The sequence below is a fragment of the Capricornis sumatraensis genome, chromosome 9, assembly GCF_032405125.1.
Source record: "Capricornis sumatraensis isolate serow.1 chromosome 9, serow.2, whole genome shotgun sequence".
Lineage (NCBI taxonomy): Eukaryota > Metazoa > Chordata > Mammalia > Artiodactyla > Bovidae > Capricornis > Capricornis sumatraensis.
The window spans coordinates 47,300,543-47,320,967 of NC_091077.1; the positions used below are offsets into that span (position 1 = coordinate 47,300,543).

The 20,425-nt window shown below is 43.9% G+C and overlaps 1 protein-coding gene across 4 annotated transcripts in view; it reads right to left on the reverse strand.

The window, feature by feature from the left end:
- Positions 1 to 20,425, reverse strand: part of TRPC7 (transient receptor potential cation channel subfamily C member 7) — a 139,898-nt gene that overhangs the window by 51,292 nt on the left and 68,181 nt on the right. For 2 of the 4 annotated variants that reach the window (XM_068980043.1, XM_068980045.1), the window contains 2 exons: positions 15,604 to 15,768; positions 6,970 to 7,186 (listed from right to left, as the gene is read on the reverse strand). In XM_068980043.1, coding sequence (XP_068836144.1) covers positions 6,970 to 7,186; positions 15,604 to 15,768 — 382 coding nt within the window. The remainder of the gene's footprint in view (positions 1 to 6,969; positions 7,187 to 15,603; positions 15,769 to 20,425) is intronic. The other 2 variants (XM_068980046.1, XM_068980044.1) reach the window with 1 other exon arrangement.

Genomic DNA, 20,425 nt, shown 5'->3' on the forward strand with positions numbered 1-20,425 from the left:
ATGTTTAAACAGGCCAGTTAAAAAAGGGCTTCACTCAGAAAAGGATACTTTAGAACACAGACCTGAGGAGGTGAGGAAGCGAGCCATGGTGGTGCTCATGGGGAAAACTCTTAGGCAGAGGGACCAGCCTAAGTCAAGGTTCTGAGGCAGAAACAGTTTGAAGCCAGGAAGCCAGTGGGGCTAAATGAGAGCAAGGGAGGTGGGAGGTGGTGGAAGATGAGGGCGCAGAGGTGGAGGGCTGTGAGTCCTTTACTGTGACAGTGGCTCTCACGCTGGGGAAGATGGGATGGTGTTGAGGAGTTTGGAAGCAAAGTAGCACAATCTGATTACATTTTCAGAGGATCTCTAGCTCCTGTGCTGAGCATCTGCTGGGGCACAGGGGTGATAAGGGCAGAAGCAGGGACACCTGGACGAGGCCCCTCACCCCTAATGATCAACCCCTCTCTCCATCTCTGCAGGAGCCAGTTGAACTTGTTAGGGTCCTAAAGTCCTGTCCAGCCCTGGTGGAGAGGGAGTCATGGTTTGGGTGTTAGTATAGCCAGTCTGTCCCAAGGACCACATTCATGAGTCCTGGGGGAAGAGAACCGTGTGCTGTGTTTCTCCTGGCACTGCCCGGGCGTAGTGTTTGAGGCTGTTTTCAGTAAGAGCCTGATGCCAGTTCAGGCCTCTCCAAGTCTAGGCAGAGATCAGATCAGATTGTGGACCGTAGGGTTTGCTGCCCAAAGAGAACAGTGAGCACCGTGCTCCGTGTGTTTCTCTCACAAGTTGTTAGTAGTAGTTGTAATGTTGAATAATTAGAGAGCTCCAGGAAGTATTTAGAGTCAAGATAATATTCGTCTTAGAGCTGCTTCCCTGGTATCTGGCACAGTGCCTGGTATATAATATAATGCTTAATAGCTAGAATGGCTTTGTGGAGGAAGAAGCTGAGAAAATGGAAACAATGCTAACTGAAAACTTATGCGTGCAAGTGCATTTGCCCCTGTGCTTACCAGGCTACCTGCTCTGTGCCCTCAATGCTGCCTTCCTCCTGACACCCGTAGCGCAAGTGTCCGCGCTCCTGCTAAGGACCAGCCCTCTGCTGGCCTGCTGGGGCCCATCCCCTCTCGCTACTCAGGAACTTTGCTTCTGAAGTCAGGGGTCAATCATCTTCAGGCCTCCTGTCACCTGATCTGTCAGCACCATTCGACATAGTGATCAGTCCGTGGGTCTTGACACAGTGACTTTGGTTGGCTTCTCAGACACCACTCTTTTACTTCAGTCTCCTTTGCTGGATAAGATTCTTCCTGTTTCCCCATCCTTTAAATATTGCTGTGCCGGAGGGCTTGGCCCTCGGTTCATCCGTTCACATTCACAGTTGAGGTATTACATATAATTTACTTTAAATAGACTGACATGCCCGAATAATGTTTCCAACCCCAGTCTCTCTGAACTTCAGCATGTATATCCAGTTTGCTACTTGACATTTCCACTTGGAGATCTAATAGATAATCTCAACTGAACTCTTGATTTCCATGTCTCTCTTCAAACTGCTCCTTCCCTGGTCTTTCCTGGCTTAGTTCAGCCACTCAGTTGTGTCTGACTCTTTGCGACCCCTTGGACTGCAGCATGCCAGCTTCCCTGTCCTTCACTGTGTCTCAGAGTTTGCTCAAACTCGTGTCCATTGAGATCCCATCTGACCATCTCATCCTCTGTCACCTTCTTCTCCTCCTGCTCTCAGTCTTTCCCAGCATCAGGTTCTTTTCCAGTGAGTCAACTCTTTGCATCAGGTGACCAAAGTATGGGAACTTCAACTTCAGCATCAGTCCTCCCAATGAATATTCAGGGTTGATTTCCTTTAGGATTGACTGGTTTGATCTCCTTGCTGTCCTAGGGACTCTCAAGAGCTTTATGCAACACCACAGTTCGAAAGCATCAGTTCTTCCACACTCAACCTTCTTTATGGTCCAACTCTCACATCTTACATGACTACTGGAAAAATCATAGCTTTGACTTGCCAGACCTTTGTCAGCAAAGTGACATCTCTGCTTTTTAATATGCTATTTTGGTTTGTCATAGCTTTTCTTCCAAGGAGCAAGAGTCTTTTAATTTCATGGCTGCAGTTCCTGCCTTCGAGGAAATCTCTCTTATACCTTACTTGAACTAAAACACTTGGAATTTTCCTTGACCACCTTCTTTCTCTTACACCCCACAGACAATCCAGTAGCGATTACTATCATTGCTTTTACCTGCAAAATATAATCTACTCTACTCCCTCCTCAAAATCAGCCATTTTCCCACCTGAATTACTGCAGTGGCTGCCTAACTGGCTTCCCTGTTTCTGCTCTTGTCCCAGAGTTATCAGTTCTCTGCCCAGCAGCCTGCAGTCCCCTAGAAAATGAAGCTGTGGGATGTCACTTCTGTGGTCAGAACTATCCAGTCGTTTCTAGTCATCTCAGCCGTATCATGGCCTCCACGGCCTTGTGTGATTGGCCCCGCCTGTCCCTCTTCTCTGCCGTCTCTCCCTTATTTATTCTGCTGCAGCCACACTAGTTTCTCTGCTGTTCCTCAGACTTCGCCAGCTCGCTCCTGAATCCAAGCCGTCAACACAGGCTGAACTGTCTTTCTGGAATGCTTTTCACCCAGATGCCTGCACAGCCTGCTTTCTCTCTTCCTTCTCTGTTCATATTTCATCTCATCAAAGGGGGTAGGTGAGGGAGCTTCCTCTTACCAGCTCAACTCTTCTGATAAGATAAAATGTGAACAGAGGCCTGAAGGAGGAGAGAAAGGAAGCTAGGCAGATATTTATTCAATTTATCTTCTCAAAGAAATTTGAATACTGACTGGGTATTTGAAAATGGATTATTCATTTTCTTTTATGTTTGTAGTTCTGTTTTAGAAAAAGAACCCCGATTTCTATTATCTGTCACGGTGAAGCAGTAAACTGGGGGAAAAAAGAAACTATTTTCAGATGTTGGAAACAGCACAGCACTGTGATCCTTCGTGAAGAGAAACAAGCAAGAAAAGTCACATGATAGCCCTGTCTTCTTTTTTTTTTTTAAATTGGAGGCACATTTCAATGTTCAGGGTGTAGAGAGGGATCCTAGAAGCATAGAAGCAGTCCCAGTGAATTGAAGAGACAGAGATGGGAGTTCAGGAAGGTTGAAGTGGTTAGATGTTATATGGCAGGGTTTCAGAGAGAAAGGTGCTACGCAGAACCAAAAACACAAAGCCAAACACAAACAAAACTAGTCCAGAAATGTACATAAGTAACTCACATAAGTAAAACCCTTTGAATGTTCCCTTAATATTAAGTCACGAATGCATAGAGTAAAACTCCATAAACCACAGCCAGAGGTCTGTAAGCTGACTCATTTCTAAGGCTCAGAAACTGCTCATCCAGAGGGGAGAGATGTTTGAGTCCTGACCCTCCAGAACTGAGAGCCTTTGTTGATTGCTGAGGCCATTTAGTAGTGACACCAGATGTGTGTCTCTAGTACGAGGATAATCAATCCTATTGTAAAGCTTCTCCAGATCCACTCTGTGAAAGTCTGAAAAGGACCAAACTCATCTGTAAGAATTTAATAACCTGTCAGAAGAAAACAAAGTATCTCTTTGAAGACAGTGAAATCTAGATGCTGAACAATATAGCATGTGATGTGTCCATCATTCAATCAGAAATTACTAACTCACCAAGATATAGGAAAAAAATGATCCATGTCTGGAGAAAGTTTAGTCAGTAACCCAAAAATGATAGAAATGATGAAATTAGGGCTTTATAACGGTTCTTACTATGAATACATACATTATGTTCAAGGATTTAAAGGAAAATATAAATACCACAAAGAAATGAAAGTTATAAGAGAGAACCAAGTGGAACTTAAAGGGTTGAAAACTACAATATTTGAAATGAAAAATTCATTGGTTGAGGATCGAAATCACAGATGATTTAGAAAAAAATGTCAGTGAACTTGGCAGCACAGAAAGATTGGAAAAAAGTAAAAGAGGAATTTTCTTTTAGGATTCACACAAAACGTTTGTAAATGAAATTTTATGATACCTAGGATTTGACTCAAAATTTTTCAGGGTTGGTAGAAGGGAAGTAAGATGAAGCAAAGATTAGCATTGATTTACTAATTGTTGGAGATGAGAGACTGGCCCACAGGGTTCATTATAATCTTCTCTTGATATTTCCAATTCTTAAAATTATTTACAATAAAAGTTTGAAAAATATAATCTAGTAAGAAAAGGTAGTTAGAATTTTTCTTTTGACTCAAATGTAACAGGAAGTAGGTCAATGAAAAATAAGCCTTCCCCTTCATAAGACTAATGGTGTTAACAGTCTTGAAAATTCAGCTTTGCTTTGATGGGCAGAAGCTGGAAGCTGGCGCCTCTGTAGCTAGAGATACTTCCCTCTTATTGTGAGGACGCCCTGACACCCAGGAAGAGAAATACGGCATCAGGAAGACGCCATGGCCTCGTAGGAGAATCACGGTGACATACGATAGGATACCCACTTAAGGGGGAATATGCTTGCACTCACTAGTCTTATACCTGCTGTCCAGGTTATGAGCTGAGTGAGTGAGTGGTGCTGTAAATCCTTTGTTTTATTCATAAACCCAACATGTCAGTTTTTGTTTTTTTTTTAGAAAATGATGTCTTAATTTGGGTTGCTATAACAAAGTTGCACAGACTGAGTGTCTTATGAACAGAAATTTATTTCCCACAGTTCTGGAGGCTGTAAGTCCAAGACTGTGGTGCCAGAACGTTTCAGGTTGCAGATTGCTTGCTGTATCCTCATGTGGCAGAGTGAGGGTGAGAGCATGCTCTGGGTTCTCTTTTAAAGGACACTAATCCTGTTCATGAGGGCTCCACGCTCATGACCTAAGCACCTCCCATAGGCCCTGCTTCTAATACCATCACATTGGAATTAGGGTCTTAACATATGAATTTGGGGGGACATGAACATTCAGACCATTGCAAAGTACCTGGTGTTAAAGTGCTTAATTTAGTTAAATTGGAGGTGGGGGTGTTATACTAGGGAGAATGAGGATAGACTCTGAACTGTGGAAGGCCACAGAACTACTTTACAACAGGCTTTCCTGTTCCTTTGCAACTTGAGTGCCGGCAAGTCCACTAAGGAAGCCTTTGGTTGCAGACTTGCCAGTTGATTAAAAGCTCCTGGGAAGCATGGCATGCTTTCCTGCTTCTGCCCTTTGGGTCAAACCATTCTTCTCCTCATTACCTTGTTATGACTCAGAGATGCAGCTTAAAAGCTGTATTCCAAGTTGTTCCCAGCTTGGGGGTCTATAGGATCTTCTTCAGTGGTTCAACTCTTGTGCTCTTAGGCCAGAAGGGTTGAACCTGTGGCACTGTGCAGTCATGTGATTAGCACAGGGCAGGTATTAGGCTGTCTTTTCAAGTACTTGTTCTTCGGTGAATTTGTTGATTGGCAGTGCAGGCACTTTGACCCTGAATATGTTTTGACTCAATGTTTGTGAATATAAACATGACGAACCCTATGCCAAGATTGAATTGTTGTTAAGAAAGGCAATTAGGGGTGGGCGGGGTAGGGGGTGGTGGCGGATATCATTGCTGCTGCTGCTGCTGAGTCAATTAAGTCGTGTCCGACTCTGTGCGACCCCAGGCTCCCCTGTCCCTGGGATTCTCCAGGCAAGAGCACTGGAGTGGGTTGCCATTTCCTTCTCCAATGCATGCAAGTGAAAAATGAAAGTGAAGTCGCTCAGTTGTGTCCGACTCTTAGTGACCCCATGGACTGTAGCCCACCAGGCTCCTCCGTCCATGGGATTTTCCAGGCAAGAGTACTGGAGTGGGGTGCCATTGCCTTCTCCAGGTGAATATCATTAGGACAGTTTAATTAATTGGTCTAATCTTGATACTGCATAAATTTTTTGTCTTTTTTCGGTTTAGTTTCACTCAACATTCTTATAAAATTCAAATCTTTTTGATGTAAATCTTATAACTTATTGATCAAGTTTTGGTTATATACAGTACCACTGGTTGTAACTTTTGCAATTTTTCATTGTTTCTTACAAAGTCTGATTTTTTTTTTTTACCAATCAATTCAGTGCTAGAAAAATCTGTAACACATTTGACCATGTACAGTTTTAGCCACTGTCTGTTTAATTTTATCTTGCTTATTTCTACTAGTAATAGTTCTTGTGAGTTAGGGAAAGGAGCTACCCTGTCTTGGCTAGTCATTGAGATACCTGGGAATAATTTCCTTGGCAATTCTAGTGGCAGACTTTGGCAGCACAAAATATCACCACAGAGAGGAATTTCACAGCTTCATTATGTTCATTAGCATAGATAATGAGAATATGTTAGTCCCCTAACTTTTTAGATTTTTATGTTATTGGTATTTTACTGTGTATCAGTATTTAGTGGTAACAAAAAATATCTTTTAAGCTATGCACTCTTATACTTTTTTCCTAAGGCTACTAGTGTTAGTTGCTCAGTCATGCCTGACTCTTTGGGACCCCATGGACTGTAATCCAGCAGGCTCCTCTGTCCGTGGAATTCTCCAGGCAAGAATACTCCAGGGTAGCCATTCCCTTCTCTAGGGGATCATCCTGATTCAGGGAATGAACCCAGGTCTCCTGCATTGCAGGCGATTCTTTACCATCTGAGCTGCTAGGCTTCTAGTAGACTATATTTAAATGAGTACGACCACATGTCCCCCTCCCCCCAACACAGACACTTTATAGTCACTTTCAATACACATATAATAAAAAGTATGGAATGAATTCCCCCCAAACAAATCCTTTCAAAATTGGGATTCATACTGCAGGTCTGTGCACCTTTTATACCAGCGCAGACAGAAGTTGGTTTTGACTTCCGCGCTGGTCATCTCCTCACCATTTTGTTTGTCAAGAGTATACTCCAGAGAAGAAGAGCTTCTGAAGTCAGAGTTTAGTAAGGGCCTAAAATAACTAGAGGAGGAGAGAATAAAAGACAGAGTGACTTGCTTACCCAAGACCCACTTCATGATGAGCATTTCTGTCCAGGAGAATTGTGTAGTTTTCACTCTGAAGATCTGTTTTGGGTAGTCTGTGAAGGTTTCATTGGGCAGGGTTTTCACGCCTTCAAAGCGGTCTGATGCGTTCACAACTAACAATCCCAAGAAGATTGTGAAGGAAACTGCATGGGCTACAAATTTCATGAAAGGGCTCCTCAGTGTTCGTCCTAGCTGAAAACAAAATGTGTATAAGACACGTTAATCTGGCAGCTGCATGCAGGCGCAGGGCTCTCTTTAAAAGGCGTTTGCTGAAAGTTGAACCAGAGAATTCTTCATTTTGGACAGAAGCTGCTCGCCAAACCCAGACATTTTCTAGAGTTTTTATGTGAGAGGCTGCTTGACTGAATTCATTTTCTGATGACTTTAATTTTTCCTGTTTAGAAAATTCAGTGGGAGTGGTAAGAGAAAGGAGTGGCATACACGGATGTAACATCATGTTACAGTCTGACTGCACAGCTACCCACAACCACATGGAAAAGAATTTTATGCTTTTTGAATCTAGAAAAAAAAAAATCTGTTTCAAAAGAGTTCAGAATTTTTTTTAAAAAATTACACTTTGGATATGTTCTGTTGCTCTTTGGTCTATTTTCTTGGATTTTAGGTGAGATGATTTATTTTCAGTATTTCTTCTATCCTGGTAAATTTATTTAAAGCTGTACAGTTTGTGCTAGGTTCTGCTTTAGCCATGTTCTATACATTTTGACTTGTAGCATTTTTCTTGATACTCAATTATAAATATTTTATAATTTCCCTTTTGATTTCAAGTCAGAGGTTATTTAGTTTGTAGACACACAGGACTTCCCCCCTTGCTTTAAAAAATCCTAATTTTATCTCAGTATGTTCAGATCATAGCCTCTATTATACTTCTCTAAAACTTACTGAGATTTTCTTTGTGGCCGAGAACGTGTTTAATTTATGCAGTTCCATGTGAACCTGAAGTGATCCAAAAGATGCCTTGTTAGGGAGCAGGTATTGGTCACATCTTCTTATCCGTGGCTTGCCATGAAAAGGCCACTTGGATCTCTGAGATGTAACTCGAGGGCTGTGTAAGGGGTCTTTGCTGACTCTCGTGAATGAATTCACTTGGGTCTCTTCCAGGTCACTGCTGTTACCCTCACCTAATCTGACTCCTCAGCCAGGTGTACTAATAAGACAAGAGCAAAGAGGAGGACCTTTTCTGGAACACAGTTCCTTCTCTGGGCAAACGTTCAGTTATAGTCGGTGACCAATTAATGTTCATGTTCTGCTTCATTCAGGAGTCCCAGAGAGAAATGTCAGCCAGCATATAGAGTATTGGTTCAGCAGAAGATCAACTATAGGGTTTCTCCTGGTGAAACTTCCCTAACTATGACTATATTCAGTATAACATTTATAAATCAGATGGCTTGATAGTGTTTTTCAATATGCTTCAGTGTGATGATCATCCACTTTAACAGTGCTAGTTATTATTGTAACATTCTAATGCCATAGAACCCATCTGTTGAAATTAAAAATGATAGTTTAAAAAAAATCATTTTTAAAAAAACTGCATTTTAAGTGTGAACATTGGAAATCCCTACTTGTGCTGGAAAGGACTTGTTTGGAATCACCTGTCTTATCAGATTGTCATATGGCACTAGAATAACTTCAGAAGTGGACAGAGAGGTTTACCTGAAAACCATGAGGCCCACAAACATCCTACGCATGACATTTCTCTGTAAAGTTTAAACCTTGTTATCTATAAGGTATGGACTGTAGATAATTTTTAGCCATAGGTAGAAGTACTAAATTCAGGATGCAGAGATTAAATATAAGGACAAATAAAATACCTCATATAAATTCAATGAAAAAAAAAAAGGAATCTAACCATGTTTCATGTTGACTTATGAATGTGATGTCAAAAACCTACTTTGAGTTTTTCAGCATTTCACCTGACTGAGTTGGCCTTTTGGAGCCCATTTCACAGCCAACAAGCTGGGATGATTTGCTGTAGACAGAGGCTCTTACATAGTCCCTGCGTGGCCTCCTGTCCCTGTGCCCTGGCTGGGGTGGGGAGAGGGGAGGGGAGTTGGAGAGTGACTGCAGAGTGGGGGAAGGAAGGGTTGGCAGGGCAAGGGATACCAGGCCTGCATGTCCCAGCAGGGTCCCAGAGATGCCAGACAAAGGTGGGGAAGATGGAGACAGACGCAGCTGTTAAAAGGGTTGGCAGCCATGTTTCCCTACTCCTTAATCACTGGGCTCTAAGTAACATCTCCCGGTGACTACCTGGATGAGGACATGGGGACACCTCTCCATCTTCTCATCGAGGCAGGTACCTGACTGCAGGGATCTGCCACGCAGGTGCACCCTTGCTGGCCCTGGGATTCCCCACAGGAGTTGCTTTGAGAAATTTAATGTTCTCTTGGTCCCCTCATTCAAATAGTTGTCTTCTGGCAGAAAATGCACCTGTCAGAGTTACTGTATTTATTGCAGACCATAAGGAAAATCCCTGATAAGGCCCTTCAGTGTTGTGGAAGGTTACCCTGAACTCAGTCCCACTTGATTTAAGCCATAGGGAGGAAAAGCGAGGTTAGTAATTGATGCATTTTTTCCTATTTTTCTTCTGGTCTTGAAAGCATCTTTTTAACAGGTAAACATTATAAAGGTCAGATGAGATCAAATCATTTCAGTGATTTCCTTTTTCTCTTTTTGGTGACATTTCCTATTTGTCTCAATTTTTTGAAGCAAATTATGGTTGGGGAAAATTTGCTCCTTTCACAAGGCCACCAGGTGAACCAAAATAAAGGAGAAAAGTGCTGCTCTTAGTTGTGGAGTCATTAACGCTGGGTCAGATGACAGTGTTAGGTGTAAAAAGAGGTGGAAGAGCTTCAGAAGACATGGGCCTTGGTGTGCTCTGCGAGAAGAGCACAGCTGGTGAGTCTGAAACGTGGGCTCAGGCAGCTGCATCATTTCTTGGCCCTGATGAGCTGACAATGTATCAGGAAACCCAAGCTTGCAGCCCTAAGTCTCTGGCTCACCCCAGACTTTCTGGGTGCTATTCTTTTACTCTGGGAAACAGATAAATATGAGAATAACTGAGTCATCTTTCCGAATTAGCTCCAAATGAACTTCATTCTCCAGCCCTCAGGGTGGGCACCTGCTTTTACTTGTCGACACCCCTCTGTGTTTAGTGGCACTGGGCTCTTGGCCCACAAGTGGAAGCACTTAATGGGGACCCTGCAGCCACAAGCCCATGAGGCAGGCCATGACTGCAGGAGAGCATGCAGAGACTGTTGCCAGCATCTCTCCTCACTCAGAACCCCCAGTCTTTCTCATCAAATGCCATCCTCACTCGCTGCCTGCTGCTCGTGGCCACAAGCAAGGGCTTAGTGTACAAGCTGTGCAAAGCTGAATCAGCTGAGGCAGACTTTGGATCAAGCATTTTCAAAAAGAAACATACAAGGCTGGAGTGGGTCTCAAATTTTTGAATGACCTTAACTACATTCGTGGCATATTATTCAGAATGCTCCCTCAAAAATTCTTTTTAAAAATCTCTAACCCAGGGCGCAGGAATCTTCTTTCTTTGAAGTGAGGAGTATATATTCACTCAGCACATGGTGTCTCTGATCATTGTGTTTTCACATTACTATATGATTCTACTCTTTGTCTTGGGGGCTGAAGCGGTGCTGAGTAATAGTGGGCTATAAAGGTAGGGCTTCTAAGGAAAGAAGAGGAATGAGTAGTGAAAATCACATGGTGATTTTGACTCCTCCCTTCTAGAAAAGCCCTGCTAACTATAAAGCTCTGAATCAGATTCATTCCAAGGTCAGTAGTTAGCAGCTAAGATCTTTACATTCAGCACTGAAGGCTGTAATGCTGCTGATGTAACTGGGTGATTGGCAATGCTGGGATGTGTATATGTACATGGACAGTGGCTAAGGTCAGGTCTCTGCAGCAAAGACCCTGGATTTAAATCACAGCTCTATGGTTTTTGGCAAGTTTCTGAATCCCTTTGTGTCTCAGTGAATGCACCTGTAGGATGGGGATAAAATAGTACTTATTGCATAGAGTTGATGTAGGGAATGAATTATTTAACATGTGCAGTGAAGCACAGCTACTGGCCTATAGGATATACTCAGTATTTGGCACTCGAGAGCTTTAGGCAGTTCTCCTAAGGGGAAACTTATAGTCGACTGACTAAAAAAAAAAAAGACCAAAAAAGAAAAAATCGACTGACTCTTAAAAAGCTTGTGTGCAAGGATTCACAAAGGGAGACCTCTATAGCGTCCTTGTGTATTTATGTTATGAGCCCTTTGGGGAACTATCTATGCACAAGTTGATGGACACTGCAGGCGATGGAGCTAAAACAAATTGTAAGAGTTGCGTCTTCCCTTCAAAGTGGCTGATTTTCTAGTGGAGACAGAAACAAGCAAAACCCTGGTAGGAAATGGGTGGAGAGATGGGGAGAGGATTTTGCAGGGCTCACAGTTGGCTAAGGATGAGGTGGTCAGCCCTCTGGCACTCGTAAGTCCTCTCCCAACAGGGTGACATGTGATGGACCCTCTGTCTGGATTTGAGGGCAGCAGCTGTTGGAACAGAAGAGCAGAAAATGCTCTATTTCCTGGCACAGATTCCCCCTCTGTGGCAATGCTTTAAACATTGCATTAGGGTTTTTATCTAATCGTGTGTCACTCCAGTATTCTGGCCTGGAGAATCCCATGGACTGTACTAGTCAATGGGGTCACAAAGAGCTGGACACAACTAAGCGACTTTCACTTCATTTTTGACTCTCTGGTAGCTACAGATGAGGAGGATACAAAGACCTGTGGAGGCACTGTCCTCTCTCTGTCTTGTCTCTGGACGACATTGCAGCTTTGTCAAGGCTGGGCAGTCTCTCATGCCTTTCTCACTAGATGGTTGTGTTGAGATGAGGCTAAGGAGGTTTAGGGCAGTGGCTAACATGTTAACATTTCTACATGCATGAGTTATGAACTGTTAGATTACACAGTGCAAAGACATCAGGTAGGAGTCTAAAGTTGTTTACAGCTCTCGCCCAAGTCTGGGTACTAATTTATAAGGACAGCTGGACCACAAGGGTTAACAGGTAACAGAGGTAGACAGCTTCCCCTCTTGTACTTGCATAGCTAGAACTTGTGCAGTTCCTCAGTGCTCCCGATGCTGACTTCTCCCATCTCCCTGCTGCTGAGAGACTGTTTGAGCCCTTGAGGATGATGGTTATTTTCTCAGCTCTCAGATTTTACCAGACAACTAAATTATGAATCAGAATGGGAAATCAAAGGATGGAAAACAGTGCAATCAGTCATAAAAGCCCTTTGGCACGGCAGCCCTTGTTTAGAGGATAAAGAGCTCTCTGGGAAGAGATTTACCTGAGAGCATCCATGTGAACAAGAACTCACCGACCCTTCAGTGGTAAAACGATGAAAAGTCACTGTTCTCTTCACGGACCCTGATAAACCAGTGCCGCGCCCCAGACCTGTAGTCATTACCGTATGCGCGCGTCTGTGACTTGGTTGCCCTCTTTAGTCTTCGTGTTAGTAAGCTCAACTCCTGTTGACACTCTACACCTATATCATCTCCTTATTCAGCTGTCTTTTTAGGGACCCTCAGAAACTTACATAAAAATATAACGGACAGCCTTGGGAATTCACTAGGAAAGATGTGATGAGGTTATTCTGGCAGGCTCAGAAGTTTTGGTCTCTGATAGTTGTTAAATTTGGACAGCAACTGTTAGGAAGTAAATGCACCATTAAGTTGGAAACAGAAATCTAAACACTTGCTAGACATGGATGGACGTTAGCAGATTGATGAGGCTTAGCAGTGACATTTTATGAATACATTTATAAAAGCATCAAAAGTCTAATTTCTTTGAGGGAGGTATAGGAAAGCTCTTAGCACATGGAATTGCTAGAATGACTGGCTTTTCTATAGAATTACTGGACAGATATAAAGGCACGACCCGTGGGTGGAGAGACACCAGCACCTTAACAGAGTTCCCCACTGAGCCACTCCTCTTGGGGACCAGGGGCCTTTAGAGAGGGCTGGTTTCCCTACACAGAAGATGTGACTTCTCTGTAATCCTCAGAAATCTAATGTCTCTCCCAAACTTGGAAAGACTTCTTTCTAAATGGTGAAAGGAAAGACTAAAATATCTTGACTGTTTTATCTGTCCTTTGGCTGCCTCAGAGTGAGTTTGACAAGTTCTTTAATGAGGAATCTTTCCTTGGAATGAGCATTGCCACCAAAAATTATCTCATACTGTGGAATAATGCTTGTCACTTAGCTATGAACACACCCTCCACTGCACTGAGCTCAGAGTTGGAGCCCAGAAAGTGCAAAGAAACCACAAGCGGCTTAATGGCAACCTCACGTTTATCTCAAGTGCTGTTTTTGTTTTTTGTCTTGTTGGACATTTCAGGAACACAAAATGTTGATCAGACAAGTATCTGAAGAGAGGAGAGGAAGCTCCAGCCATGGGGCCAAACTTTGCTGTAATCATTACTTCTAGAATATTCCAGAAGACTGCTGTAGAACCCCTGTGTTCTATAGTGACATCTGTCTCTTGAATTTACTGGATTACTGCATCCACAGAAAGTCCAGGATTTCTCCCACTTCCACCATCCTCCCCTTTTTTTGGCATCACATCTGCGTAATATTGACTAGGATTCTTCTCAGATCTACTGAAAATGTAAAAAATGTAGTCATCAGCTGGCAGATCATCTCTTTCTGAATGTTTTTGCAGGTTGGTCGAGGCAAGCCAGTTTGCTGGTGTTGCTTAGTCCTAGTTCCCTGGAAACCGTCACATGTAGTTTAATGACAAAAGTCAGCGTAGGCAGTGTTTGGCTGTAATTTTAATGACTGATGTCCTAGAATTAGTTGGGGGCTTGCGGAATGTAAATGCAAAGTCCCCATCCGTCTCTGGATGAAGGCAGCGATCTAATTTGCAGCACAGACTAGATAATGCCAATATGAAAACAAGTGCCCAAAGCAGTGACCAGTGCTGATCCAGTTTCAAATCTGGCTAGTCTTTTCTCATTCACTGTGCTTTTCCCAGCTCATGATAAAGGACAGAAAAGATTGTTTCTCCATCCGTACGTATCATTTGGGGAATACTGATATAGCAATCTGTGCCATGGTAGAGGTGCAGGCATAGAAACAAAATCCTCAATAGATATAAGAGTGGACACCACAAATATTCAGTATGAGGACTTTTCTTTTTAATACTATTCTACAGGAGAAGGAGTCTGAGTCCTGATTATATTCTCTGATACCCCTCCTACTCTAAGGCAGTCACTCCATTGCCCTCCTTTGTAGGCGGCCTCATTAGCAGATCTGAAGCCTTGGACCCATTTTCCTGGCATGAATTTTCTCATGGTGGAGCTGACAAGAGGATCCATTCACTGGTGACACTTTTATTAACTGCATTAGCTGACCAGGTTCCCCGTGGAACTAATCTCCCTGTAGTCATATTTCTACCGAATGTCGATTACCTAAGCTTAGTTCTTTTTGTAATAAGTCACAGAGCTTTGGAACCTCTGATGACCATGTAACCCATGAAACATATTTCAGAATTTCTGCATGATTCGTCTTTATAGGCACTCGCTCTTGCCTGAAGCTGGAGTGACCACTGGTGCCTTCTGTGGCTTTGAATCAGAAGGGCTGTAGGCATGGTGGAACAGGAGGTGCGGCAGCTTGGCACCTGCAGACCTCACTTCTTCCGTTACAGGCAGGAACCAGACAGCCCCCTTTCTGAAGCAAAGAACCTAGCATGGCGCCTTTCCAGCTCCCCTCCTTTTTTCTTTGGCTGTTTTCCTTCTCATGACCTAATTAGCTGCCCATGTGGGCCAGAACCCAGACAAAGAAGCTGGGAAACAAGGAAGATGTTGAGGCGGATCTGCAGTGCCCCAGTATGAGAAGCCTTTGATTCTCAGCAACTAGTCATTTCTCTTCTCTGAATCTGCTTGTAAAGTGTATGCATCCTAATTGAGAGAGTGAAATAAGGTGTTCCATGAATGGGGCTTAGCAAAAAGAAAGTACTCAGTTATCACTGGCTGTCCATTCTCTGATAGCCCTTCTACTTGAAGGCAGTTAGTTCATTGTCCGCCTGGCTAAGTGGCCTCGTTGGCAGACCCAAAGTCTCTGGCCCATCGTCCTGCTGGCAGGAGTTTTCTCTTGGTGGATCTGACAAGAGGATCCATTCACTGAGGACACTATTGACTGCATTAGCTTATCAAATTCCCCATGGAACTAATTCCTGTCATCATTATTATAATTATTATGACTGTGGGCTTTGAGGGTGTGTTTAGGAGACTGCATAATTAGAAAAGGAAAAGTGCCTTTATTCCCCCGTATTCTGTTATTGATCAGATTATGCCTCATGTATATAAAAGTTTCCACGTTATCACTCTTCTGGCTTTTAAGAAAATGATTTAAAAAAGCAAACCTTAGCATTTTCCCTCTTAAGTGGTTTTCTACTTTCGTTGGGTATCTCAGGGCTATTTTCTTCAAATGTGGGAAATGATCAGCTGCATATTTGGACAAAATGGACTTCACGTTATGCTAAGTAGAGAGAAGAAATAACCGCAAAGACATGCACCTTAAGCAGTCTGTACCTTGCTGCACGGAGCAATCCAATAGGCTATGGCGAGAAAAGGGAGGCCTAGGGAGACTCCAAAGACAGCCAGGAATTTCACAGCGATAGACTGTTGACGTAAGCCTGAGAGATTTTCATACCACATGGTAAGCAATTGCTGCTGACAGTTAGGATGAGCAACGAACTGTAAAAACAAAACAAAAACAAAAGGAAAACGCAAACAGGAAAATGGCATCGGTAGCACTTGAACAGTATATGGCCTCTGAGTAGCCCAGGGCTGACATGCTCCCCTGGGGCGGGGGTGGCCTGCGTGTTAGAGAGGGAGCAGCTGGTCAGGCACCTGCTGGGTCCCTCTGACTTGGGGATGCTGGGGCCTTTGTGCTGTGGCCAGAGCTCTCACAGGACTGGCTGCATCAGGGCTTGGCAAACCGAGGTCCTTGAGAAATCTCAGGCACAGAAAACAATAGCCAGCTTCGGGGCAAATGCTTGTCTCCAACCCCAGGAGACTTATCTCTGGGCAGAGTTCATCTGGGAGTCAACATGTTGGAATAGATGGAGCCTGAATGGGGTTTTAGAGTCAACATGGGTTTGAATTTTGCTTCTACCATTTACTAGCCAGGTGGCCTTGGGCCAGCTACTTAACCTCTCTGAGTTTCAATACTGTCCTCTGCAAAACAGAGTCTGGCACATTGTTCTGTAAGATTGCATGAGATGTTGTAGAAAAGCTGCTCTCTCATTTCCTAACCTTGTGTGTTTCCGGACGATGCGTTAGCCCTCCTCAGTGTTCCCTCCCTGGATTTCCGTGGTGTTGGGCTTGGGCCCACGTTGCTTGTTGTGTCCCCACACAGTAGCTTCTCCCTGCCACCTCCCTTCTCTTGGAACTGCCTTGCCCTAGTGGCCGGGTTACAAGATGGGACTTTTGTGGACGTTTTGTATTGTGTTGATCTTACCCCTCTTGACAGATGTTGGACCAAGGGTAAAACCCAGACTTAAACTGGATCCACTGGGTTTTCTCAGCTGTGTATTTGAGCCTGTGATCAAGTGAGGCCGTCTTTTCACTTACTGAGGGGTTAATGTGTGGCCTTGAGAGGTCTGGGTGGCTATCTTCCACTGTGTGCACTAAGTAGCAAAACAAGCCAGTTAAAGAGAGAGAAAGAAGAATGAAGTTGTCTAGAGAGATGCTCCTACATGCTCTGAGGCCCAGCTCCACTTTGTCCACATGGTCCACGAGACATCTGTAGATTCAAATACAGCATCTTTTTCTGTTTGATTCAGCAAGTTGACTTGAGTTGCTGCAACCAAACATCCTCTACCTACAAATATTTGGTGCTACTTGGCCATTTGTCCATTTGATTCTGTCTTGGCCAGTAGAAACTGGCAACAGGCAACATTTAAGTAACATTAATGGGAATAAAGTATACAGTTGAGAAAACTATGCTCCTTAGCTTATTTCCTCCCTGTGACAAAGGTGAGCCAGTATTTGCTTTAGGCAGCCCTGCTCTTTGGCCCCATCAGGATAGCCATGTGCCTTTAGAGCTGAGACTAGAGCAGATAGACTGAACATTCTTCAAAAAGAGTGACTTTTCAGTGGATCATAATGTCCCAATTTTTATCCTGTTTGCCTCACTGGGTATTAAGAGGACATATACAGCAATTTCTGGGAAATGCAAAACATTCCCTTTTCATTATAAGAACAATAAAAATAGAGCTATTTAAAAAATTCTCAACGCAGATGGCAACCACTGCCTGTTTCCAGTTTCTGGGAACTCACAGTAGCGGCCAAGTGATTTGTGAGGATGCTATCAAAGCTTTATTTGGGCCTGCAGCAGCCCCTGGTGATACTATTACTCAATCATTAGCTGCAAATGAGGCTTTTTGGTAGATAGCATTATTAGATTCATTGCAACCGTTGTGGTTTTTCCCTTCAACAACCAGAGCAACAGATTCTCCTCAACCCAGGTAGGAGCCCTCAGGTCATGCTATGGTTTCCTGTGCCCTTGCTGGATCACCGCAAAGTGGAGCAAACAGCAGACCGTCCTACACGTGTTTTGGTGATTCTCAGCCTGGTCACAACACGGTCCCATGGCAGGCCGGCTTGCAGACATGAGGGCCAGTCAGTTTTGTTTTTCAGCAGTGAACCTTCTCTGGGTGCTGACGTGGCCCTGCTCAGGAGCAACGCACAGTGCCATGAAGTGGCGGAGATGCTTGGCTCACCCTGTGGCTCCCTGCTCCGTGGCTGCTCTGGGAGGACCCTCGTCCTGATGCCCACCATTGGCCTCTCTATCTTTATCTGGGGAGGGCCCTTTCATGCACCTTCTGCTGCCTTCTGCAGACAAACCAGCATGACAGATTGGCAGCAGTGCAGGAAGAGGAGAAATTCTGAGCGAGGACAAAGTGGGAACCGTTCCCACTCACCCTCACCTACTGCAGAGGAGGACAGGGGACCCAGCTTAAACAAGGGAGGCTTTCTTGAGACTCTGTTCTCTGACTAGGCTTTTGTTAATTTCCACAGTGTCATTTCTTCCTCCATCATAAAGCAGCCTAGCTCCAAACATGCTATTTATTTGTAGACAGACTTTATAACATAATGCTCCCCAAAAGCTGATAGTAGCTGATAGCCAAAGCCCAAACTGCTATTTATCTTTACTGTATTTGTAGCAGGACTTAGAAGGCAACCTCATGGGAAATAATTCAGTGTGTATCACAGATTTTTTCCCTCACTGTGATTTTGAAGCGCAGAGAAACGTTCCTAACCCAAGGGAGATGAGAGTAACATGAAGCACGCTATCAAGACACAACGCACACCCTAAGCAGAAGAGCACTCAGCCAGGGAACAAAGGCAGGAGCAGGGGGAGAGTCTTCAAAAGCAGTGTCAGAGAGAAACAGGAAGAAAAGCCCACAGCTAGATACGATAGAACGGGAGCTCAGAGAAACAGTGTAGTCGTGGCCAGCTTTTTTTGCCATCTGGCCCACAAGAGGGTGGATTGATCAAAGGATGGATTGCCCAGGCCATTCCTGCCCCACAACCATTCTGGACTGAGAGTATCCTATGCGGTTATGGAAGTTCTTCAAGGGAAGAACTGGTTTGACCACCTCAGCTTTCCCATCTATGTGATTCATACTCTTCCTCACAGGGAGTAATGACCTGGAGCCGAAAATATGTTAAGATAGGCTTATGTGGAGTGCAGCAGCCTGTCAGGAGAATATATGTCAGACCGTACCCACGACTGGGTTGGGTTGTTCCAGAGCACTAGGCTGAGGCCGGGAGCTAAGAAATTGAATTGGAAAGAGAAGTAGAAGGGAGCTCTGAGACAGAATTCCCTGTCCTGGTAAAGGAGACCGGGAAACAGGACTTGAAGGCCGGGAGGGACTAGAATTCACGTGGCCCCCGGTTTCTGAGTCCATCTCAAGCCAGTTATTGTGGTGGCGTGTTTGACCAGCCTTCATGTTTAGTATAATATTTATACCCAAAGCTAGTTTTCGGTAAATATCTCACCTAAACGTCCTATTCCTCCCAGCCCCTGGTGACTTTTTAGTGAGAACACAGTACTGATAGATGGGGACTCTTGGGCATATTGGCCACATCCTGGCTCTTAATTTGCTTTCAGTTGATCCATTCATTGTTATTTTTCTTTTATAGCCTGAAGGAAGAGTATCCCCTTCACTCTTTTCCCTGCTTTATATTCATTTACAAGGAAATATCTGATATTTTAAGAATAGTTAGTTGAAGACTATCAACATTCCTTAACTAATTGTTGAGTATTTTTCTGGCTGTTTCATGGAATGTTAATACCCTTAGGTCACGTATTCCTATTAAAACAGACTTTCCTGATGAGGGTGTGTTTAAGTTTGTGGATTGGAGCAAGGCTGCCCGGGATCAAGTTCAGGTCCTGCCACACACTGGGCACATGATCTTAGATCACTGATGCTTCCCATGTTTAGTTTCTTTTTTCTGTAAAATGAGGCTAATGATGAAGATTCAGTGAGTCAGTATTTGTAAGTGTTTAGGACAGTACTTGGCAAATAGTAAGCGCTGTAGTGGTATTTAATAAATAAAATCAAGCCCATGATTCTCCTTTCTGAAATTTCCCATTTTTTCCCTCCTTCCTCCTCTTGTTTCTCTTTTCTCCTTCTCTCTGGCTGTGGTTCTACTCCACCCTCCGATTTTCATTCTGTTCTCCACGTGGTTTGAGCGGAGTTTCTTGAAGTGTTGTTGCCTTTGGAAAGCTTCAAGTAGCGAGGCAGATGAGTGAGGCCACTCCTTGTCTAGCCGATGCCTCCCTCCTCGTCCTCCAATGAGAGCATAGTTTAGTTGATGCAGGCAATCAGCTGAAAGTGAACTGGTCTCCACGAGGGCAGTCAGGGTCACTGTCAGGCCTGCTCAGCTCGATGCTGACACCCCCCGCCCCCCACCATGGACTGCAGCACACCTGGCCTCCCTGCCCCTCACCGTCTCCCGAAGTTTGCCCAAGTTTATGTCCATTGTCTCAGTGATGCCGCCTTAAAGACTATTAAATCTTGCATTTGCCTCTTTTAGGGGTAGGGGAAAAGGGCTACATTTGCTCTCAGAGGCTTTGAGGCTGTGTGATCTCCATCTCCATTAAACCCAGATTTCTCTGACACTAGGTCTTATTTACAGAATAATGAGATGTGGCAATGCATGATTTGATAAGCCAAAGAATAACTTAGATAGAGAAAAAATTTATGAAATCTAGTGCTTATAGAGAAAGTGACTTTATTTTCTGCAGAAAAACCATCAAAGGCTGATGTCCAATGTGATTGTGATCAGGATTTTTCACTTAGCTCATCACTAGCCTTTCCTTCTAGAAATCTTTTTACCC